We start from the raw sequence: 24,932 nt of genomic DNA, 5'->3' as shown, positions 1-24,932 counted from the left end.
CTGCACAATTCACACACGCAAACACACACACACACACACACACACACACACACACACACACACACACACACACACACAGAGGGTTGATAATGTTCTTGTATCCACCGCCTGGGGATCAGCACCATGGACAGCGCTGTCTCCAGATTGGGGTCATTATAGTTTGCTGGCAGTAGGGGGCAGTAGGATCTGGTCTGGATTCTGCAGCAGGATGATCAGGATCACACCAAAGAGCGGGATCTTAGCGGGATGCTGAGGTCGGCAGTTGAGCTAATCCTGCTTGGCTGAGCAGAAAAGGGACTGGATTTATGTGTAAACTCCAAAATTGCAAGTGGAGACCCAAGACGGGAAGAAAGAAATCCCAAGAGCTGAGGCAGCTTTCACACAGTCTGTCATTCTCAGTTAAATATGAACTCAGACTGACACTTGACTTGTCTTTGTGGCGGGTTACATTTGTTTTTTGAATTCCTCTAAAGAAAAAAAAACAACACATTTTTGGAAGAGTCAAAGGTTGACTTTGGTGAATTTTGTGTGTTTAACTGGATTTAATAGAAATCACATATACATTACTTCCAAAGCAAACCATCCAGATTTATAAAAATGCTTATATTTCTCAGATTCATTTGTCCATAATAGTTTGTAAATGAATCATGTGTTCTTTGTGATTTTTTTTATCTGTAAAGTATCTACTAACATTAGCTGTCAAATAAGTGTGTTTCCCTCAAAAAAATATTGTACAGGTATAAAGTACAACACAAAAAGAGGAAATACACAAGGTACAAACTGTACCTATGTATGGTACTGAAGTAAATATACGTACTTGATTTCCACCAGTGAAGACACCTTGTGAATTTCCTGCTGGGAGGTGAACTAGGTAGGGCAGGGGCCTTTGAGGAACCTCTGCCCGGGGTCCTTCAACTTATAGTCTGTCTTTGCGTGGCGCGTTCAGAGTAGTTTGAATTTCTAAGTTCTGAGTGGTGGGAGGTAGTTGACAAAGCGTTGCATTCAAAGTGTGGGAAAATAAAAGTCAAATTAAATGTATATACCGATTTTTTCTGCCCTGTTATATAATGAAATATGTTAATGTTGTTCTTCATACATGACGATTAAGCTTCTGAAACTTGCAATACTCAGTAATAATAACAGTAGGGCCGCGGCAAATGATTATCTTCATTATTGATTAATCTTCCCAATTTCCATTTTCTCAATCAATTTTCATCTCATCAAAATGTCCAGAAAAAGCTAAAATTGGAAGGTACAGTTAGCTCAAGAGGATATCATTAAAATCCTCATCTTATCGTTCAAGACAGGAAGGCATTCACTTTAGTATTATATAGGACGATTGCTGGAACAAGAGGGAGCTCTTATCTATAATACACGGTATCACTGGTCAGTCAAAAAGATACTCTTAGTAAAAACGTGTAGTGTATTTCGACAGGGTTGGAATGACCCATTTTATTGTGGGCAGTTGAGATACATGGGTGTAAATATCAACAAAGGAAGTTAATGGTTGACGTCTGTACAGTACATTCTAACAAAGAAAGTGATGGTCTCGCAGTCAATTCAACGTACGCTTCAGATACTTTAACCGAGACAGGCTGTGAGTAAGTTTATATTACTAATTCATCTGTGTAAAGACAGTTCATAGAAAATATAAAGCAACTCATGACTAAAAGTTTAATTGGTTAACACTTTAAATCACACCTCTATCTATGTCTACGTAATTTTAATACAGCCATACAATACAAGTATACAAGGTTATTTTGTGGTTAGAGAAAAATACAACCAAAGAGGGTATGGAAATGCAAACATACAGCTGTTTTTAAACTTCTCATACATGTGAAACACAAGGCTGAGGCCTTTTTGCAGGTACGATCTCATAATGCAGGAGGAAAAATAATCATAATTTTACTAAACATAGCCTGAGTCAAGTGTACAATATGCACACTTGAGGAAAATAAAAGCTATGCAAGAAAATAAAAATACTAACAGATTGCTGCTTCTCTGCTCACTCTGGTAAAAATAAGTCTCTGATGTGTCCAAAGGTTCCATCTTCTGGCAGCCGAGTGCCACTGGAGAAACAAAGGGACTGTGTTGGCCGGGGCTTTGGGGAATAGTCACTGTGTTCCTCATCCAATATGACAGCAGAAGAAAGGGGATGCAGGTAAACTAGCTGAATTTCAGTGTTTTTAAAGTCTTTTAATCTGTCAGATTTTTTTCATATAAATCAGAAAGTCTCAAGCTCTTCATTCCCTCTTCAAAAGAGGTTTCACGTGTGCAGCTAGGATGCTCTTTTTTTGTGGCTTGACGCTGGTGGACGGGATCTCATTGGTTATTTTTGGCTTTGGCGTGTGTGAGAATGTGAGACTTTAGGTTGGTCGACTGGGCAAACTTCTTATTGCAGCCGTCGAAAGGGCAGACGTAGGGTCGGTCTCCAGTGTGGATCCGCACGTGTGTGCGCAGGTTGAAGTCCAGAGAAAACCTTTTCCCGCAGCCTTCAAAGGTACACTAAAAGACATGAGAGGACCAGGGGAGTTAGTTCTCACAATGATCACACAGTGTGTGACACATGACTTCGTTAAACCTCTCTCCTAATCAGCTACTAACTACATTACATCGTTTGTGGAGGTAAAAACAGGTGTGTAGTTTCTCCCTGCTTTGTGGAAGCTGATCCTAGGCGCCATCAAAGCGTAGGCTTACATTTGCAGATCTGTCTTGCTCTGCGTCTATTCTGGAAAGTTTACACTCCAGCAACCCCAGCCAACGCTACCCAAAATAACATTATGTCTGCCAAACACATCAGTTAGTCCTCATCCAAAAAGCCTTTTTCCTCTGATGTTAAAAATGAAAACATGCTGTTTGAAAATATAAACAACAGAACTAGGGGGTTATGCTATCACAAAATATCAGTCTGATCTTACAGTTTTCCTTCTCATACCTTTAATACAAAGACTCACAGGTACTAGACTGCAATACGAGAACAATACAGCAATTCATCTTTTGCCATAAGTTGGTGAAGATGCTGACTCTTTGCCTGGGACATGTAGCTTTAGTCTCAGTCTTTTAGGATGTATGGAAGATTCTTCTGCAATATTCTCATTTTAAACTACAAGTCAGATGGGGAAATGAAAAAGTCAGCCAGGGACCGTGTTATTATTCGACTTATGGAGGCAGAGTGGGCTTAATTACCCAGCTGGGATACAGCTACTACACTCATCATTTCAGCTGCCAAAATCAACAGTTGCCTGTTAACAATGAGTAGCCTGCTTTTGTCTATCTCTTGCCTATTATTTCAAAAATGTTGATGCTAAATCTGCCACTGTTTTCACTGTAGACTGCACGTGTCAGAGCAGAAAGCTTGACAGGCACAGCAACAGTAATTAAGGGGGTGGGTCTTAATGAATGGCCAAGTGAAAAGGACTTATTTACCTGTCAAAAATACTAGCCAAAATATTTCATCTTGATTGACATATGTTGGTAATTACAGACAGAAAATTCGGGGACATGGTCTCAACTTTGAGTTCACGCAAAGTTTTGAAATGTTACAGCCAGTGATTTATTCACCAAAGACAAAGTTTAACTGCAGATTTACTACATTTAGTCCTTGGTGGGCGTTCATGTTGAACCCTACAAGTGAGCAATTACTTATTATGCCAATCGCCTTCGCTTGAATTTGACTTTAAGTGTGATGAGCTTATGTGATTAAAATGTAAAAATAGTACAAGTGCATCTGTGCGTAGGGGAGTGTGACATTAGTCCGGATGCCAACCTGGAAGGGTTTCTCCCCTGTGTGAACGAGTTGGTGACGTTTGAGTTTGGAGCTCTCGACAAAGGCCTTGCCGCACTCGGCACAGACGTGCACGCGGGGTCCGTGGGTGTGGAGATGCTTCCTCATGGCTGAGTTATCCCTGAACATCTTTGTGCAGCCCTGGGGACCAAAAAGTGAAAGTGCAGCATTAAGTTGACAAACAGCAAAGAAGAGCAAATAATGTAATGTTTGAAGCGGGGTTGTAAAGTCTGAAGTGGCCCACAGAGGGGTTTTGTTTCTGTGTACACAAATCTGAATGTCAAGTGTCTTCATTATTTTGTTATCACTTTAACCTTTAATCAAGTTTAAATCCAGAAGAGAAGTGGAGCTGCATGATTTCTTGGAAAGATACTGTTAAGAGCTTCATGCTCAAATAGCAGACAGCTCATAAAGAGAATAAAACCCTTTACATTAGCTAAACATGAGTTCAGATAAAGCCTGATTATTATTGTGAGTACATGGAAATCAATACACTCAAATGCTTTCTTTGCTTCCTAATAACCCTTTTTTTTTTTTTTTTTTTTTTTTTTTTAATTTCGATTACACAGAAAGTAACAATGTAAAACTTAACCCTTCAGGAGCAAAGTTTCATGAAAATGTTGTCAGACTCACTTTATGAGGGCAAGCTATCGTCCGGGGAGCATCGTCTTCTTTGACTTTCCTGGGCTTCATTCTGTTTGGAAAAACGGACATGGATAGTGGTTTTAACAAACAAAAAAAGACACATTGCTCAAGGCCATCCCTTTAACACAGGTGCTCATGTCATCTGCTAGTCCAGTTTTAATGTTGATTTACTGAGTTAATCAACAACTGGTATCAGAGAGAGGCTGTCTGTTACAGTAGAAATATCCCTGCTTGACATTTCACCTCCAGACGACACGTTTACAGGATTCTGCCTGGCATTCAACTGACCTGCACTTACAAGGCCACTAAATGCTGAAACAACTAGTGGATTAAATTGCAACAATTTTAATCATCGCTCCTGTCCTTTTTTCCCCCCACAGGTTACAAGGATTAATATTTGCTCTTTAAGATTTGAAGGATAAACAGCAATTTAAATAGGTCAACTAATGAGATGAATAATGAAAACAATCGAAAGTTCCCAACTGGCAAGTGTGGGCAGCACAGACACATTTTGTGATCAGTTATTTGTAACTGACCTTTTAATTTTAATCAAATATTTAAAGAGAAAAAGCAAAGACACTTAATTCTAATACATACAAAAGTACATCTTTTTTGCCTGACAGATTCTAGCAACACAATATCTGATGATTGTGCCAGGGCCATTAAAATCAACTATATTCCACCATCTGCTTAAATGGCATCATCTGTTTTGCGTTTTCATCGCTGTTGTTCACATCGTGAGTTTTTCTCGGGAAAACAAGCGGGTTAACTTCTGGGAACTGGTGATGCAGAGATCAAAAAAACACACACACTCACCTGGCAAATTCAGCCAGCTGTTTGGGGTCTGATAGGTCGATCCCCGGGATGCCACCAGGGGGCAACTTCTTCCCTGTCATGTACTCGGAGTAATCCGGAGGGGAGTTCTCCCCGACGATCTGCTCTTCCACCACTGACTCATGGTCAATGTCTTTATTGTCATCTAGAAACACATTACAGAGACTGAACCGATAACAAAGTGGTATTTCCCTAAACACAAGCCTGAGGGAGCTGAAAACATCTGCAGCTGCCTCTCCTCAGGCGACGTTTGGAGTCACATTATTGTTGCATAATTACTTAGGAATTACATGAATAAGAAGATGACCTATTTCCACACATGAACAGTGAGATATCTACTTGTCGTTGACTCCCTGATTCTGACAGTGTCTGTTTTTACTCTGCAATTTTCACCCTAATGTGTGAAAAACATTAAATCTAACGTAAATAATGCCTTGTTAATGTGTTACATGTATGCTGTTTTTTATTTAATGTAATGCTTTGTGTAAACCGCTGTAAATTGCCTTTCTTGCACACAAACAAATGCTTCACACGCAAGCTTGTCATGCCTTAACTAACATAATAAAAGAAGACACGACAAACGGGCAGCGTATAAACTACAATTAATTTTAAAAAAACATAATTAGGTCTATGACAAATTAAAAAAAAATGCAACTGGCTAACAATTTTGCACTAATGATAGACACGTATTAAAATGACCCCTACTCTCTACCAACCAGCAGAGAGCACTAAAAATAGCTATAGATCGTCGCTGTGTCCTCTCTCTCTAAACCAAATCTACTGGTATACTGCCAGCAAGGAGCAGGCCCACCAGCTTTCTCCAACTAGACGGTGAATTAAAGTATGCAACTGCAGGAAACATAAGCTCTAAGTTTCCTTGTTAAGCCCTCTTATAGTACTGATGGATTACCCCCTGCCCGGCATTACTGTGCACACAGCTCCTCTCACTGCACCGAGGCAGTAGCTAGCGTGATGCGGACGCACAGCTGTCTGCTTAACCACCACCAACAGCAGCCAAAGCTAACTGCTAAATCATTAACTGACTAAATAGACCTGACTCCAATTTTCATGGCTGTTAAACTTTCACACACTTTACACAATTATCCGGCGCCATGTGAGCTGCTGTTGAGCGGTAAGTGCGCCACAGAGTTGCGGCCTGCAGATATCCCAAACCCAGCTGTCTGACTCTCCCCCTCCAGCACCGCCGCCATCTCTGCCTGGCCGCGACTATCGCCATTTTTTCGGGGCCGCCGCCATACTTACTATTCTCGGGGAATATGGCGGCGCCCAGCAACACCTAAAACATGGCCTCCCTTCAAAACAAAAACATCTCGATGTGATAGAGTGGGGTTTTGCATCGGAAACTTGCGTTATTTGTCGCTTCTCACGGCGGTGCGACGGACCTCTCCAGGAACTAGCCTGGTGCAGCAGGACAACGCCCTGGCAACGAGGCCTCGTGCAGCGGCTAACAACGGACCGACGGACACGGCTGGGCTAACGTTACTTACCCGATGCCCACATTGTAACAGAAAACTCCCCCTCCAGTGTCTTTATTTGCACCTGCTTCTGTTCCCATTTTCTTCCACCGGCCTCCGAGCCGCTCAAGTAGCTCTTTTTGCCCGCTTTCTTTCCACCAGTGCCGCCTCCCCGTTTCACCCGACCCACTGAGCTCTTCCCGGCTACAGTCACCAAAGTCTGCTCGATATACTCGTCCTCCACCCCCGGAGCCGGTACCGGGATGAGGATCTGGTCCTCGAACCCGCCGCCGCCGTCCGTGTGCAGGTCCGAGTCATCCCCGCCGACCACCTCCTCCCGGGTCTGGACCAGGATCACCTCCTGGTGATGGTGGATCGAGCTGGGGTCGTCCGTGACCAGCGGCTGGAGCGCGATCATGGGCTGCCCGTCGTCGTCGTCGTCGTCGTCGTCGTCATCCCCGCCGACCACCGTGGTCTCGATGGTCTCCACCGGTATCGTTTCCACCTCTATCTCATGGAGCTCCACGATCTCGGCCGGCATCTCCGAGCCGTCTGTCTCAATGTACAGCGTATCTCCGGATGCCATGTTGAATTCCGCCAGCTTGCCTCTCTCATTCACGCCGTGTTGTGCTCCTTTTGGGACCTCACAAACAGACTCACACGCCCCCTGCTCTGCTCCTGCCTCTGTCTCTTCTCCCTCTTCTTCGATAACAACTCTTCGCTCCGGCCCACGCCAGTTCTCGTCGCCACTATGGGCTCTCATACAGAAATATCGCGAGACTTTGGTAAACCCAGCTATCACAGTGTTGCTGCTGGCACTGGGTGTTTGGGTGAAACTTTGCACACTTTAGGTGTAGTTAGTGTTTTGTCCTAAAAACGATTTAACGGGCAAATAACACAATAATAGTGAACATGTGTTCCAGTGGCTGTAACTATTGGTGGATACATTATGTTTGAACAATGATTTTGTAGCAAAATGTCCATCACAAGTGACCAGAGTCCAAAATTATGTAATAGAAAACCAGCAGCCCCAAAACCAGAGTATTCAACTTGCATGGGGAAAAATCTACATTTTTATTCATTGGTTTATTGATCCTGGTTGGATTTTTTTTGGATTGTCAAGCATTTACAACAACCTACTGTAAAACATTTTCCCAAAGACATTTTTCCCCCAAGTAAAACATTTTTCCCAAAGAAAAATGTTTTTTTTTTCCTTCCAATTTTTATCATTCATTATTAGTTATGTGACCTCAACATGTGACAGGTCTGTGGAGCTCCACCGGAGAGATGGGACATGTTCTTCCAAAAGATATTCCCAGTTTGTGTTTTGGTGGTGGGGAGCGCTGTCTAACTCGTCAGTCCAAAATCTCCCCTGGCTGTTCACTTGGGTTCAGATCAGGTGACAGTGAAAGCCACAGCATACAGCATGATTTACACTTTCTCATACTCATCAACCTTCTCAGTGACCCCTGATGCCCTGTATGTATTGTTCCTCCACTCATTCATTCAAGTTTTCCCATATGTTGTTTCCCGTTTGAAGGAGCATACCACTCTTTTTGTCTAAGTAAAGAGTTATTCAATGCAGACTCTCTCATAGTAGAAAATCCTGCTGCACACTGCAGCCAGTGATGCCACAGTAGTTGTTCTGCCATTGCCAGCTGATGGCAAACACCTGCTGTGACATCACTGATTAGGGCGTGGCCATAAGCGCTGAAACCAGTGCAGCAGTAGTTCTCTGCTCTGTCTCTGAGTCAGTGTGGATTCTGCTTTTAATATCACCCCGCTTTGAATTATAGGCCTACAAATATTTGTCAACAGCAACAGCAACACTGCAAATCTTATTTTCTGTTTTTCTATCAAATCAAGGCATTTCTGGGCTTTGTGTGGGCTAATACATTTTCTCAGGAGCTTGTTCTCACTGTCAGTGAAGCCTGAAGTGTTTTAGGAACATGCCGCACACCTATGGCTGATCATAAGGAAATTACAGATAACTATGACAAAGAATTTGGATTAATTAATACTCAGTAAATAAATCAACTAATGCATAGAAACTGCACTACATGAACAGATTTTTGGGGTTTATCTTTTGCATCTATTTAGCAAATACTCCTGCAGGGCAGTTTAGTAAGACAGCATCTTACACTGTGTGCCACACTTTAATAACACAATAAGGTTGCACAGAAACAGCTCAGATGTTTCACACTTCTCTGTGCTGCACTCATTGTAATTTATGGCACCTATTCAGTAAAAACAGATTTTTGTGTTAAAAAAAAAAAAAAAAAAAAACTGGGAAGAGAAATTGCAGTCAGACAAAAGCACAGACAGGCATCAAAATAGCACTAAACAAACACAAAAGAAATGAGATGGCCTCATTTATCCAAGACATTGTTCACAGTTTTATTTGAATTCATCTTAAACTTAGTGCGTTTCTTTTTCTTTTGTCAAACCAGGAAGCACTTTGTCATAAAAGAAGAGAATAAAATGAACAATACTTCACCATATCCTTGCAGCCAATAAACATTTTATTAACAACATGATCACAAATACTCTGGTGTATTATTTAATTTTTTTTTTTCTTTTTTTGTTTATACGATTGCAATATCCAAAGAAGTTTATTCCACCCTTGGTTTCAGGTCTGAACCTGTTTTTTCTGCCATGGTTCCACACATAGCTGTGTTGGCGAAAAGGATACAAAACCTTTTTTTTAAAAAAATGTTCCAAGTCAAATGATGAGACAAAAAAAAATGGATGTGTTTGCAAGTGTATCTAAAATGAAACAAAATGAAAAGAACCAATATAAAATACAAAAGGCTGACATAAAATAATGTGCAATAATAATTACCAATGTTATCGTTACTATCATACTTTCATTATCATCTCCTCATTATTACCATTGTACTCACTACACTACGACTACTCATATTAACATTACATTGACAATCATAAAAATGATAGTAATAATAATGAAAATGATAGTAATAATAATAAAAACAAAAAAACCTTTAAAAACAAACCTGTGAAAAAAGCAAAACAAATAAAATAATATGAAATTATCCATTTTCTTTTAAGGACAGAGGAGGCGAACTGGGCGAACAAACAGACGGGAAATGTTAAGAAATCTGAGTAATCAGTGCGAGAGTGTGCCCCATTCACATCTTTGTCTCCAAACAAACAAACCAAACGTTACACAGACATGTCTGAGGTGTTAGATCAACGTTGCTGCGTCGCTTCAACACCACAGCTGGACAGGATGAGTAGATGTCACAGTTTGGGCCTTCGTTCCTGACCTCTCTTCCTCCTCCTCCTCCTCCTCAGGGCCACAGCAGCTGCTGCAGGGGCAATGGATCGAAAAGGTGGTTCATGTCGGGGAGGGGCTCTGAAAGATTATGTCGTGCTAACTCGACTGAGTTCATGTCTAATGGCTGTAACGAGAGAAAACATAGGAACAAATTTAGGTTGACTGTACAGGTTCATCTGATGATGTGACAAGTTAAAGAAAATGTAAAGAACATTTAATGGCTTTGGGAATAAATGTATTTTAAAACATACAACCAGCCTATAAAGCACATTGATTGAGAATATAATAAACATTTTATTTGGCTATATAATAATTCATAATTTATAATTTATAAGTAATATAAATGTGTTATACATAAGCATAAGTATGTATAAGTATGTTATATATAACTATACATTACAGTTATATATATATACATTGTTACAGTTACTATAATATCACCTTTATCAATTATTATAGATTTTTTTGTATCTATTATAATTTTTATTACAATATTATTACATTATCCATTCATTTGTTCAAAATGTAGAACAAATGACTCTGGGTTGTCAATGTCATAAATATTCAAGTGAGTTGTTCCACATTTTTACCTAATCAGGTAATAATAATATTGACTAACAGTATAATAAGTCAAGGTATTTATATTGTTCATATCTGTGAGTGTTAATACATCATCTGTCTACCCATGTTTTTGCTGCTTGTCTGTGTGTTGCAGGCTTTGATGAAATTATAACATTCAGTTGTCTGGAATTCTAGTACAACCTAGTGGTCACAACTCCACATAACTACCCAAGTCTCCCCATCCCACTGGATGGATTTCCAATTAAACATTCATTAGTGTAGATTAGGAGAGAAATTGCTTTCTAAATGTTGATTGATCACCTCGCTTTAGTGTTTCTGGAGAAAATTAAACATACCATCAATGATTTCATCCTTTACTTTGTGCAATTCACGGAACACCTCTTCCAAGATTTCCTGGTGGAGCACAAACAAATGAATAACACATGAGTTCATAATGCAACACAAATTTCTTTATTTACTTTAAAAAAAGTACAGTATCAGTTTTTTTTCCTATGCAAATTAGCTTTAGCAAAGTGGAACATAAAAACAAGAACAGTATTTCAAGCAGTTAGTTCAGTTAGTTTTTTTTTCTTTACCTGTTTCATTCTATCGAGGTCTAATGAGTCTGTGTCACCGCCGCTCCCCACGGGTCGTACCCTGCATCATAAACAAACATTTTCCATTAGATTCACTGCTGTTGTGCTACTTCACAGACATGTCCAAGGAGCTGTGGTGCCTCCAGCTCTCACCTTGAAACCATTGACCTGTCTGCAGAGTTAGCTCGGTCCCACGGCTTCTTTGCACCATCTAGACCACAAAGGAGCACAGTTAGATGGGATTTACTGACAACCTTAGACAGAGAGAGGGACAGACTGACTACATTTAGACAGGTTGCAAAGGGGAAGCACATGTGTACGTATATGCATACATATTTACATCAGGGGTGGTTTTCATTTGTGACTCCGCTGTTGGTGTCTAATCAATAATGTGGAAGCCTGACCTGAATTATCTTAATGATAATTTCATTGCAATGTATCATGGAGGATCATCTTCACTGTATTGTTTGACTTCACTGAGACAATAGAAGACCCACACCACCTGAAGTATATTACACAAAACACTTTGCATGGTTTTAATATAGTTTACTGTCCTTAGTTTTCCCCACCTGTGGCGTTCTGTCCACCCCGGGTGCTGGGTGACGGAGAATTTGGGTCGTCCTAAAGAAAGACACAAGAATCAATAAGCATCACTGCCATCAAAATTATTATTATTATTATCATCCTCATCACGAACACTGTTATTTCAGGCATGATATTTTGCATTTATGAATCCCCCCTGCTCAAAACAGCACTGTTTTTCTCCTCGCTGCAGCAATCATTATACCTGTGTTTTTATCACTTTGCCTCTGTGTTGTTATCACTTGGCAAATAATTCAAATTAAGGTATAACAAAATAGCAGTGATCATTATCACGCTCATCTAATCACAACCAACATCATCACAGTCCCTACCTCAATCATCATCCTAATTACTGCAGTAAATCAGACAGTGAGCACTAGCCTCATGAATTGCAAACCATCACTGTTTTGCAGTCACTCACACTTTGGCTGTCCTCGGGCTTCTCTGACGCTGCTTTCCTTCTGGGGGGAAGAAGAAGCCTCAAATAAGAACAAGGCATTTCATCTAAATCCAAGATTGTCAACAGTTTTAATGAGTGTAGTAATAATAATCACAAATGACTCCTGGACCGCACATTGATTAAAGACTTTAATGACCAATGAATGTTGAATGTTGCTGCATGATGTCCATGTAAAATGGTTTTTATGGTTTTTCTCAATTCTTTGCTCTGACCTTCGTGCCAACAGAGCGTTCATCTCCTCCATCAGCCCTCCGCTCCCTCCACTCGTTCGGTTGGCATCGTTTTTGGCGGCTGAAGAGCTGTCCTCAGGCTGGGGAGAGTCCAGAGTTACTTGTTACTTTCTGATATGTACAAATAGAAAACTTTTCAAGTATGTCAGTAAGGTTTGGTAGAAATAATCCACTTATATCCTGAGTGACTTGGAGCATTTTCATCAAAACATCAAAGCCACAGAGATAAATCGGCGTCTCACTCTTTGAACGCGGCGCAGTTTGGCTCCAGCGATCATAGCGGCGAGTCCCGTGGGTGCAGGGGGCTCATCCCCGTGACTCCCTCCACCCATGGGAAGAGGTGGCGGGAGTGGAGGTTGGGGTGCACCTGCTGAAGGTGGTGGAGGTCCCGGCGGTGGTGGAGGGGGAGGAGGGCCACCCATGTTCATAGGGGGAGGTACTACTGGTGGGGCCACGGAGAGCACAGCAGGGTGGCCTTGGAAAGGAGAACCTGGAGGGAAAATGTGACGTGTGAAGAAAACCCAGTCAGGTTGGTTTATATGTCCCTGCACTCATGAGTATTTGAGTTCAGATGCACTTAGATGATGATGAAAACAGCTTTTATTGTAAATGAGAAAACAGTTTCACTATATAAATGTCAGTGGACCTGTGCTCTTCATGTGAGCACCTGAGTTGGAGGACCGTCGCTCCCGCTCCATGTGTGCCTGCATCTGCTGCTGCTGCTGCTCCATCATCTGCCTAAAGGGACAGGAAGGAAGCACAGCTGGTCACTTAACATCACAAATGTCACGTCTCATCTGTGATCCTGTCATTTTACTGGCCTAAAGGAAGAGTTCACAGTGGCAGCCAGAGAAAAGTCCTCATGAGGAAACCTCAAACATCAGCAGGCCCAAAGCAGAGTGATTTGAAAAGATTTCAAATCTAAAAATCAACTGACCAAGTGTGCACCAGCTGTGACCAAACATTGTTTTTCAAAATGTTGAAAATTGGAGAAGTCTTGCGGTCAGTTGTCCCCAAATGTCCTTTTGCAAACAACAAACCTCTTTCATGTTTAGGACACTTATACCCAGAAATGATGTGAAACTATTTCAGAAAGTTGCTTTTCAAAAGCATCTTTAGTTTCCATGGCTTCACTGTTTTGTGCAAAGTTGCATCTGAATTGTGGCAGGTGGGATGATTTTCTCTCCCTCTGTCACTGTGCTGCAGCCAGCTTTGATTTGTGTAGTTTGTTGACTTTACATGACTTGAGGTCAGTGTCTACACATTTTGGATAATGTTTTGACATTGCCGCACAGTTTCCCTTCAACCAGCACAGCATGAAGTAAACGTCTTTCTCCTCGTCTGTCCAAACACACTCTCTCCTTCATCTCCGTCCATCTCCCCTCTCCACCTCACTGCTCCCACCGAACCGTGCTCGTCTTTCCTCACATCTCCGGCTTTGATGTGAGAAACATATGTATGTCACGGCTCAGGAGAGAGAGAGAGAGAGGAGACAGCTCATGGAGAGAAAGTGGAATTTTCCAGCTGTGTGTTGAAGTGCTGAGCCAGCAACCTCCACGACGTGACAGCAGCGCACACAGCAGGAGCAGAGCTGCTGAGCAATACTGCCTGGCTACCGCTGGAGAGAGCTCAGTCAAATTAATTTGCGTCCGCTGACACACACACACACACACACAAGCACACAATGCCGAAACACACATCCATAAGCACACAATCTCCCCTCACAATCACAGCTGTAATCCTTTGTGCCAGAGGTACAGTTTAGCAGACATGGGATCAGATAGAGCCGTAACTCCCATCATATTTGTTCTCTTAAGCCCTGGCATTTGGTATTTGGATGATTCAAAGCTGCGCTGAAATAGGTTTAAAAACAGCAACAAAGACCTAGTTGTGCCTGAGTCTGTCTCTGAGGGGGAAAAAGGAATAGTGGCCACAGTGGAAGAAATGCAGGCCGCATAGTAAGCCATGGAAATTGCCTTAAGGTTCATTTTAAATACTACTCATTCATTATTTTGGATTCCTTCAGTCTGCAACGATGATTCAGAGAGAGGACCTTCTTGTGTTTGAGTTGTTCTTAAGGCTCACTGTCTTTATCTGACCCATGGGAGTTAGTCCTGTGAGGACGACAGAGGGCACTCATGGGAGGAGAGGGATGAAAAAGAACAGGAACAAAAGTCACTAAGGGCAGATGTTTGCCGACCTCACTTCACATTTTCTCCATGTGACAGGTTGTCAGACAGCACGCTCTGCCCTAATCCTAACCACACTACCCATTCAGACTGAGTGCACTTAAAGTTCAGCCGCTGGTTTGGAGATAATTCAGTAAAATATCCTGAACAAGCCACCATACCTGCACTGAAATACAAGAAGGCTCAACAGTAACCCTTTTGGGAAGCAGACATTAAATGTCAGCTCTAAATATAGCAGACAATCCTTTTATCTTTTTAGAAACGCAGTCTTTGGAGTGTCAGTCTGAATGTGCTCCTGTGCTTTGTTGCATTGCTTCCCTCCAGGACTCCTCTCTTATTCAAGGGGCCCTGAAAAGCTATTGTCTCAACCAGCTTCCTGTTATGGGTGATGAGATCTTACACGAACACAGTGAGAACAGTTTTGGCAATTTCACATCAGGCAGGTGTTGGTGGAGAATAAAATTTTGCGAAAAAGGACGATGAATATTGGACTTGCATTCTCCAGGTGGACAAAAGCAAGACTTCAAATAAATGGTGATGCTGATCCAAATCTCCTGATCCAAATGTGATAAATCAGAATCAGAATCAGAATCAGAATCAGTTTTATTTTATTTTTATTTTATTCATTTATTTTTTTAACTGTTGGCCATCATGTTCATCACATCAGTGTTGTGTTTGTGTCTGCCGCCAAGCAGGTTTAATGTTGCAAAGAAATGCTTCACATTTGACGCTAATTTTTCAAGGGCTTTAAAACCTAACCATGTCAGCAGTATGTTCTCAGTTAATAAATTTTACCTTGCTCTCTGAGCTTCTATCTCATCTGACGTCGGTCCATTCTGGACTTGGCGCTGGACAGCTGGACCTAAAGATGCAAATGAAAGCAGAGAAAGAGGAGAGGACACACAGATAAAGTGAAGCTGGCCTCAATAATCCATTATGAGCTTTATAATGTTAATTAAAATTAGTGCCAGTCAAGACAATTAACCACCAAATGACATGGAATTAAACAGCAGTTGATCATTATGTCCTCTTTCTTCTGTAATGAGTAATGTGGACTGAAAAGCATATTAATCCCTCACTCTAGGTAAATGAACGTAAATTGATTCATCCACTTTTACTGTCAAAGGCAAGCAGAATATAATCCAGTGCTACTGCACATAAAACAGAGGTTCTTAGCCCTGCTGCCACACCGCTCCTCTGTTTACTCCTGTTACCCACAATGCTCTGTTTGGGATACATGATGCTCCATTTAATTCTTAGCACTGTGTGAAACAATATACCCATCTCACACACACAGGCACACACAGCGTCGTCTGTCTATTCTGACATATTTAATTCACCTAAAGGCCAAACTGAGCACACACACACAAACAAAGATCAGCCACAGACCCTCGAGTGTTATTCAGTGATAAAAAACCACTGTCCGACACACAGCTTGTGGGTTAAGTGTCAGTTAAGTGTCAGGGAAAGTAAGAACAGAGCAGGTGAATGAAGTCTGCTGCGGTCAAAGTTCACAGGCAGAGGAGATTTTTGCTCATTTTTCCACCACAACTCTAAAAATGTTACACAGCTGTAACATTTTTTAAAAATACTAATATTGCAAAAACACATCGTCCCTCCTGATTTCACCAAAACCAGTTAAGATTATTTTGTGTTAAAAGACCTGAAGTCAGTGTATTGATGTGCAGAAATCACAGGAGGCTCATAATCAAAGAGATGTGACTCTCTCTAGTATCTCCCCCTCTTGCTTATGATGTGATATGAGCTACAAGGCATTTGTGATGCAATCTGTTTAACACCACAAGTGAGACCTGCAGATGGAGAGCCAGATAGGGAATGTAATTAATTAAAGACGCAATGAGGACAAGAGAACATGAGCTCGGGGAGTTCGATCAAATCAGAGTGAATCAGTGAACGTTTTCACTTCATTGAACTTACCTGGGACAATTTTTAATCTTCATTGTTCCTCGTGACCACAGCTTCAGAACAAGGCTCAGAATTTACACTCACATTTGTGCCTTGGTATCAACCTTTTTTGGGAACCGAAAAATGTGATGAAGTCTTAAACCTTTTTAAAGTTATGGGACCAAAGGCGAAAACTTGTAGACTTTTATTTTGCTGCTTAATGATCTTTTTGCTGCTAATTGCTGATGGTGAGTTGTTGTCACAGAGCAAAACAAAACAAAAACACTCATGTATTTCATTTTAATTGGCTTCCTCTACCCTCCTGTCTAATGAAAGGTGTCCCTTACATTACAGTTTTACAGCTCGACACAGTCAGGCCCTTTTCAGGGTCAATGCCTGATACTCTCCACTGCTCACATCTCTAATGGAAGTGACTCTCTGGCGTGCCGATGGTGCTAATGGCTGCCATTGATCAAGTAACAGAAACCCAAAAATAACACAGAACTACAAAAGACCTGACTCATGCCTACTATCAGATACCTCATCCTACACACAGACACACAATAGCACAAACACAATGTGTCACTGCAGGCATGCAAACGAATGACAACTTTGTTTCAATATAATTTTTTGTGGTACACAGAGCTGCAAATAATGATAATTTCTTACTGCATGAGACTGCATGAAGGTTTCATGTTAGTGCGTGTATTTATTACATTTTCATGTCCACTATACTGGTTACATACCTCTTTGTTTTGTTCTGTTTTTTTTGCATTAATGATAGTTTTATACACATGGGTCAGCCTCAAATGTGTCTTTTACAAAAATTTCTGGCAGTTTTTTTACGACCACTTTAAGGCCAATCAGGGCTCTGGTATCTTCTAAACAGACTTTCTTAAAACCCACAGGGCAGATAAAATGTAGTGGACGTTAGTTATTTCTGCCATCAGGTCAAACATCATCCTGTTCTGTCTGCCTGCCAAATTAGTCTGGTATCATGTTTTACTCTGTTCCCTTGCAATTCACTGTTGGCCTATGTGTTTGGCATGTATTAGCTACTTAGTTACTAAGCCAAAGATTTTAAAACAGTGTATTTTTATTGGTTGAGACCAAGAAATTAATTACTAATATAATAGACACAGGGTCAGAGAGAGCCTAGAAAATATGGAGAATGGGCATCTCAAGGTCATAAAGCTCAAGGTAACATCAAAAAGCTTATTTTGTCCAAAAACAGTAAATAAAGTAACTATTCATATTTACAGATTTTTTTAGTTAGCAATTTCCCCTTTACCTAAGCTATGGATTTGAAATCAAATCCATTTCCATTTAAATATTAAGCATTTGAAGCTTTAGAGACTGTGGAGTGACAGTATATGTGTATATGTAAACTCTGTCCTGTTAGCCTTTTGAAAGTCATAAAGATCATGTCTAATAGTTCTAAAAAGTGGTTCAGGAACTTTGGAAAAGGATTATTTTTTAGATTTACTCAAATAGATCAACAGCAGTGCTTTAAGTGGTTGTGTAGTGTAAAATAATTACACCAGCTGATGGCAGCAGTAACTGCCAAATCAGTAAGTCACACACTTGTAGGAATGGACACAAACACACACACACACACACACACACACACACACACAAACACACATAAACGTAAAAAAAAAGTAATAGTCATGCAGCGGTATACAGACACAGACACACACACACAGCTTTACTACCTACATGACATGCTGAAGAAGAGGAACCGGCTGTAGCAGACACAGAGACACTGACAGACCCACTCCCTGCTGACCATCGCTCGCCTTCAGCTGCCCTTCCTCCTCCTCCTCTTCCTCCCCCTCCATCACCTCCCTCTCTACCTCTCTCTCCTCACCTGCCTTTCTCCCCTCCTCCACCCAGCCACAGTATCATCTGTCATCTTCTTGTAATCCACACCTTCAGGCAGCAGCAGCGCAGCGAGCATCTCTGGTTAATGTTTCAAAAGGTCGGGTTTGTCTGTAGGCTGCGCAGCGTCATGCAAAGTACACACACACAATATTACAGCAAGGTGATCCACATGTATGTGGATTGTCCTTAGAGCTATCACATTAAAAATATCACTGAAAAAAATGGAGAGCCAAAGGTCGGGCACTTTAAGCTTAAACAGGGAATATGTCTGAATCAGAAGATGATTCTTATTCTCTATTAATGTGTAGATTTTTGTCTCATTCCAGGTTCAACAATAGAATTGCAGAAATTTCAACATCTGCATTTCCAAGACAACTCCCCCTGCTGCGAAGGACTGTGTGACATGTTAGAAAGCTCCAGAACCTCTACTAAATGGACCATGTGGTGACATTTATGTCAACTACTGTTTCCATCACAAATCTATCTCAATCTATTAACTGTTTCTCTGATCAATCAGTTAATCGTTTACTCAACACAAAATATAGGTCTTACTCAGCATAATCAACGGCCTCAATATCACCCAATACTTAATATGGATTAATATGAAATAGAAAACAGAAATGACATTTTTATTACATTTACTCAATTACTAACTTTAAAAAAATCATCAGACCAGGAAAGTCTTATTTTTGTCTTTATCTACTCATCATCAAATAGAAAAGAGTAGAATCTACAAGGTTGACATATTCAAAAAGGCCTTTTCATGCTTACCGGTGACACGAATTGTGTTTCTGATTAACCCAGTATGAGAACACGAGTATGATCCCAAACACTGCACTGGTGTGTGAATTTATTGCAGATTATTTCTCCCACAATCTCAGCACTGTACTGAGGATGAAAGGTCAGGTTGTGACCTCCTCACCACTAGAGGGTGTCCTGACACCTGCTTGTTAGAGAGCAAAGAAAAACACACAGTCCTGATCTTTGCTTTACAAGGTGCACATGTGTCTTATGTAATCAGTTGGAGCTGTGCTGAAACCATAGCCTTAGTCTAGGAAACCACACACCAACCAACTGTCTCTCTCACACACATGCACGAACATGAAAGCTGCTATTCATGTGTTTTCTACAGTGGGTGCGTATCACAGTGTAAATACCCCTATGTGCGTAGATTGTATCTCTTCATGCAGCTGGAGTCACTGCTGCATTGTAGCGAGCTGGTAACAGTGAGGCTATCAGCCTATCTATCTGTCAAGTGTGTGTATCCTTCTCTTGTGTATTTGTGCACTTGTGTTTGGCTGCTGTCACTCGAGCCTCTTTGTTCCCCGTCCCGTGTTATTAGGCAGATGAAAAGATCTGCTCTCTAGCACGGCACCCGGGGGAGATCTTCTCAATGACTCATTCTAATTAAGAGGCTTGAGGGGGACTGCAGGGGGAGACACACTGCTGCTGCTGCCGCTGCTGAAGTAATGACTGGCAAGCTGTGATACTCACTCCGTCTTTCCGTCTCTAATTCTGTCACTCCCCAGTTTATATTTAGTCTGTCTCTCCCTTTTTGTAACATATATATATGTGTGCACACACTCATGCACACACACACACTCAGCTCTAAGACTGCAATACCGCCATTATATAGTTACACCTGTGTTTTTGTCAAAGGTTGGTTGCAGTGCACCTTTATCAATTTTTAACTGCACTTCATGGCAGAAAATATCAGTCTAGAAAAGCTCTACTGTGGCTTCACTGTATGTGAGCATCTGCATTCAGTTATCACTTGCTGAGGAGGCTGCATCATGACTTCTCCTCCAAAGTGCCCAGTAGAGGGGACTAGGTGTCAAAATGAAGCTGATCTATATTCTAAGACTCACGAGTGTGGTTGAGAGGAGACAGTAGAGGGGTGACAGGAAATGAAGGGATGAAATGCAACAAAGATTCTCAACAAAGACGCTCCCCGCAGTCAGACCTTCATTCAAATTACAGGATTGTATTCAGATTATGTTTTCAAAAAAATCCCAGTAACTGATGTCGCATTATAAATCGGCAGGCTTGTCACATAATCCTCATCATCATCATCAGGTCTGGAGGCGTGATGTTTGAATCCTGAACACCTGCAGACTATGAGAAAACATTCTGTCTGCCTGTGGTCAGCTGCACATCACTGAAATATGTAAGTCATCGTGTCCAAACAGCAGGCAGCTCAGGTACCTCTTCTCCTGATCACTTTCAATGCCACAAACACTGTGTGTGGAAAATGTAAACCTCAGTTGCTTTAAGGTCTGAGAAAAGACTTTATCAGTGTCAGACGATTAAAAATAGATTTATTTCATAATGGCACGAGGGAGTTAGGAACTGTTAGCCACACTGTAAGACAAGATGTCTGACTGAGCACCAGCCGAGGAAATGATCATCCGTCCATTAGTGGCCTGCTGCTCTCAGAGTTTTTACTGCATTATTGATATGCTCCATATTCATATTTGGCTACATTTATAAACTGCTGCACCGACGACCATCTCTTATAGTAATTTGTTGCCATTTCTACTAGTCCTCCTGAGCCAAATAGCACTTTATCTGCTGACATGAAACTTCCCAAGCTGTTTCTGCCATGTGTCTGCTTTTTGAATTGACCGTGTGAGTGCTAGGAGCTGATCTGATACTCCTGAAGGGAGTTGAGATGGCGCTAAGGGTCAGGTAGGTAATAGCTAATAATGAGCGTGTGAGTGCCTCCTCAAATAAGGAAAGTGACCATAATTGGCTTCCTAAGAAGTTTTCCATATGTGCTCCTTGGAAATATGTGTGAAATGGCCTGAGGGAGAACACACCTCCATCCTGAGCGCTGAGGACGTTGAGGGCGAAGAGCATGGCGTTGGAGAAGGTGGTGGCCTCCTCCTTGCTGGCGAAGTTGAGGCCATAGACCTGCCTGGCGTCCCGCCACTGGTGGAAGGTCGGCGTGGCCTGGTTGTACTTGAGTCCCTTCACTATGGAGTAGTTTATTACCACCTATGGGAGAGGAAGAAGGGGAGATCAGATGAGAGGAACATTTATCTTAAACATCCATTCTTTATCTGCAGGATGACGCACTTCTACAGACGGCAGGGTGGGGGGATGAATGCAAACATGATCGCTATTCTCTGATTGTGTTACTGGGAGAGAAAGAATTAATCACTGTGTTTTTGTGTGGATTTAAAGATTTGGGTTTTGTCATAAGTCCCACTGTAAAGATGAAAAACAAAACATTTTTGTCCCAGCAATCACGGGTAGAACAGCTGGAACAGCTTTGGATTTGTCACCTGTCACAGGTTTTATGTAGCTTACTTTAAGAGCCACTATATGTAACAGTTTTTTGTTTTGTTTTTCAACAGCTTTTTGAAGCAACTGCATCCTTTTTGAGAATGTACAAAAAATATGTCAAAAATATATTTACTTTCTTTTTTTTCTGAGGACTTTATGTGTATGTTCACAAATGTGTCATTTTACTATAATTTATATACACATATTTGTTTACTATAATCAGGTCACCAAATAGTTTTTGAAAAAAAAAAAACAGAAAACAAGATCATAAGTCAACAAAGTCTTTTTATTTCACACAGGAGTCAAACTCCAGTCTACTTGGGGAGTGTCCTGACCTCCTCCCTATGAGGACTTTGTTGCTCGCCAGACTTCTTTCAGCTATAGCGGTGTTTAATAACTGGCTGACGGTGGTACATTTAGATCACTACCAGGCATATGGTGCTTATTAAATGATGCATTGCAACATTTTTTGTTTTTTAATGGTGCAAAAAAACAGGCACTAATGGAGCCACTGGTCACTCCATACAGGTGTAAATAGCTGAATATCTGCCATGTGACTATTTTCACCCTGGTGCGAACAGACACTCCATAAATTTTATGGTTGTTTGAATGTTTTTCTTTTTTTTTTCACTGTTTTCAATCATCTCTGTTGTTGGCAGTTTGATCCTGTGTGTGACTGTAATTGTGTCTGATAAACCCAATTTGACTGTGTGTCCTGTGTCTGATCTCCACACACATAAACACACGTGTAAGAGGGGACGCTGCTTTAGGACACTGACAGACGGGAAGAAAATTCCACTCAAGTCACAGCGGAGCAGGATTAGTGCTACTAAAGACCTTTAATGAAACACTAAGTTTCACTACACACACACACACACACACACACACACAGACACACAGACACTTGTTTAGCACTCACTGACATAATGCACTCCCTAGCCTCTTATGAGTCTAGGGACTCTAACCTTAGCCATCACAATTAAATGCCATGAAACCCTAAAATCAAGCCTTAAATAAGTAGTCTCCACCTGTGGGGACCTTAATTTTGTTTGTGTGTATTCAGGATGATGGCACGAGGACGGGTTCCCAATCTGCAAACCTTTTGGGATGATGTGAACAGACAGAGAGCCAGGAAGGAGAAGACATTGTTCACATGAGTGCAAGTATTGCTTTTTAAAAACAACCACCATTTCCTCCCCTTAAACTTTCTTTCAGTGATGCACTGTTTTTCATACATATTACTTCAAAAGAAAATACACAATCACTATCTAAGATAGCTGCAACGTTCTGTGTGTTGCAATCCTCCTGCAGAGCAATGAAATCGCTCCCATTAGTAACACCCTATCTTCTCTTTTCTCACACCGCAGCCTGTGTGTCACGGCTGTTACCTGCTGGTCCTGCAGTTTGACGCCCACCACTCTGAACGTGTTGTTGGCAGTGTTGTGGTAGATATTGATGCGGCTGAATCCCTGCTGTCCTGGCTTGATGGGCACCCACTTCTTACTGGTGTCGTCATAGACCATGACTGAGGCCCGCGCCTGGCAGATACTCTGCTCACTGGGAGTGAAGGAGACAGACAGAGAAGAGAGAGAGAGTTAATTATGGACGGACTGTGTGTGAAACAACTGATTTTAGGAAAATCCACCCTTGGGTATTCTTACACCGTTTGATACCATCAATTTATAATGTTCAACATGTTTCTAAAGTTACTGACTTGTCTGGTCTAGTAAGGCTCAGAGGCTATAAACCAGTAACTCTGCTTCTTCTTTTGTCTGAATTTGGGGGGGAAAGTACACCAGTCATCAGTTACCTTCAATAGAATTAGCTGAGAGCATATTAAGGGTCAACATTTCCTTTAAGAATAGAACTGGATGCCGTATATTTGTCTGAGGATTTAAGTGAGATAATTACAGTGAACAGGGCAACAACTCAGTCTTCTAATCCTATGTTACGCTAATGGTCTAATCCAAATGTAATCAAGAGCTTGTCCAGCATCTGTTTATGTTCTTAATGAGAGGCGATCGCAATGTGTGCATGTGTGTGCATGTGTGTGTGTGTGTGTGTGTGTGTGTGTGTGTGTGTGTGTGTGTAGCCTCCAGTGTTGGGTCTGCCTGCTTGTCCATCTGACTACATAATCACAGCCCATGCATCTCCTGCTCTCTCCACTTTCCCTCAGTGTAACACACACACACACACACACACACACACACACACACACTGTAAACAGCAGTCCCCATTACATTACGAGGAGTTTCGTGACCTTTATCATGTATTTTCCAGTTACATTGAGAATCTCTGCAGAGTCAAGGGGAAAATAGAAAATCAAGGTGCAAGTATATGAGAGATGAGGAGGAAAAACACAGGGGAGGAAAAGAGAAACAATTTTGACTTGCAAATGAGAACAACAAGAAGAGTCCCATCTGTGTCTTTGCCTCTATGCCAAGCTAAAATTAGTGGATCAAACCCTGAGGCCAAGTGAAAGAGCTGCGTCAGAGAAGAGGGAAAAGAGAAAGAGGGAAAAGTCCTGGCTTTTAGATGGAGCATAACGTACAGTGAGAGACAGCAGTGCTTCAAACAGAAGGATGATATTTGGAGGATACTGTGAAAGCAATAGTTTGACATTTTGAGAAATATGTTTGTTTGCTTTTTTGCCAAGACGTAAGAAGAGAGGTAGTCTACCACACTCATGTCTGTATACTAAGTGTATAGCTGGAGCCAGGATTAGCTTAGCTTAGCATAAAGAGTGAAAGAAGGGAGAAACACCTAACCTGGCTCGGTCCAAACCTAAAAACATCCACCGAGGATAAACTGATGGATGAGCTGTTATTTATCAAAAAATAGCTGCAGCACATCAAAGCCTCTAAAACTGCAAATTGTTGGTTTTGATAAAATGTTTTGACAAGATGAATGAATTGTAATAATTTTGGTGATCCCCTAATGGCGATCCCATCAGCCTTGGCTGTACTTGTTAGCAAATGTTAGCATGCTAACAACACCAAATAAAGATGGTGAACACAGTAAACATTGCATCTGCTAAAAATCAGCATGTCAGTGTTGTCTTGGTGAGCATGTTAGCATGTTGATGTTAGCATTTAGCTAAAAGAATCATTGTATCTAAGCACAGGGTGAGAGAGCTGCTCAGCTGCAGACTCATAGTCTTGCTACATTTATGTTTTTTGTACAGAAAAAACAAACATTACA

At 41.3% G+C, this 24,932-nt stretch overlaps 2 protein-coding genes across 7 annotated transcripts in view; both read right to left on the bottom strand.

Annotated features, from left to right (window-relative positions):
• Positions 1-1,422: 1,422 nt before the first annotated feature.
• yy1b (YY1 transcription factor b) lies at positions 1,423-7,506 on the bottom strand. 2 transcript variants are annotated; one of them, XM_071478821.1, is made up of 5 exons: positions 6,772-7,506; positions 5,246-5,396; positions 4,418-4,478; positions 3,767-3,925; positions 1,423-2,505 (listed from the first exon to the last, which is right to left on the bottom strand). In XM_071478821.1, the coding sequence occupies exons 1-5, from the start codon at positions 7,499-7,501 to the stop codon at positions 2,323-2,325; spliced, it is 1,284 nt and encodes a 427-aa protein (XP_071334922.1). In that variant the 5' UTR covers positions 7,502-7,506; the 3' UTR covers positions 1,423-2,322. The 2 variants fall into 2 exon arrangements, with proteins under 2 accessions (XP_071334922.1, XP_071334924.1); XM_071478823.1 differs by having other exon boundaries at positions 5,246-5,408; positions 6,772-7,469.
• Positions 7,507-9,121: 1,615 nt separating this feature from the next.
• evlb (Enah/Vasp-like b) overlaps positions 9,122-24,932 on the bottom strand; it is a 43,984-nt gene continuing 28,173 nt past the window's right edge. For 2 of the 5 annotated variants that reach the window (XM_071478828.1, XM_071478824.1), the window contains exons 2-13: positions 23,120-23,288; positions 21,263-21,440; positions 15,450-15,516; positions 13,133-13,203; positions 12,708-12,955; positions 12,448-12,545; positions 12,197-12,236; positions 11,763-11,814; positions 11,347-11,404; positions 11,194-11,254; positions 10,954-11,011; positions 9,986-10,160 (exon numbers count right to left, since the gene is read on the bottom strand). In XM_071478828.1, the coding sequence (XP_071334929.1) occupies positions 10,123-10,160; positions 10,954-11,011; positions 11,194-11,254; positions 11,347-11,404; positions 11,763-11,814; positions 12,197-12,236; positions 12,448-12,545; positions 12,708-12,955; positions 13,133-13,203; positions 15,450-15,516; positions 21,263-21,440; positions 23,120-23,254 (1,104 nt within the window). In that variant the 5' untranslated portion in view covers positions 23,255-23,288 and the 3' untranslated portion in view covers positions 9,986-10,122. Of the gene's footprint in view, positions 10,161-10,953; positions 11,012-11,193; positions 11,255-11,346; positions 11,405-11,762; positions 11,815-12,196; positions 12,237-12,447; positions 12,546-12,707; positions 12,956-13,132; positions 13,204-15,449; positions 15,517-21,262; positions 21,441-23,119; positions 23,289-24,932 lie in introns of all 5 variants that reach the window. The other 3 variants (XM_071478826.1, XM_071478827.1, XM_071478825.1) reach the window with 3 other exon arrangements.

This window comes from Trachinotus anak, unplaced genomic scaffold (assembly GCF_046630095.1).
Source record: "Trachinotus anak isolate AG129_WGS33_773 ecotype Australia unplaced genomic scaffold, CSIRO_AGI_Tana_v1 ptg000005l, whole genome shotgun sequence".
NCBI classification, from domain to species: domain Eukaryota; kingdom Metazoa; phylum Chordata; class Actinopteri; order Carangiformes; family Carangidae; genus Trachinotus; species Trachinotus anak.
The sequence above is the reverse complement of the archived record's forward strand: the minus strand, read 5'-3'. Positions and strand labels throughout refer to the sequence as shown.

Coding starts and splice junctions, on each gene's coding strand:
- yy1b (XM_071478821.1), bottom strand. CDS start 7,501: ATGAGAGCCCATAGTGGCGACGAGAACTGGCGTGGGCCGGAGCGAAGA. Junction 5,397..6,771: donor TGTTACAATGTGGGCATCGG/GTAAGTAACGTT, acceptor ATGACAATAAAG/ACATTGACCATGAGTCAGTG. Junction 2,506..3,766: donor CAGGGGAGAAACCCTTCCAG/GTTGGCATCCGG, acceptor CATGTCTTTTAG/TGTACCTTTGAAGGCTGCGG.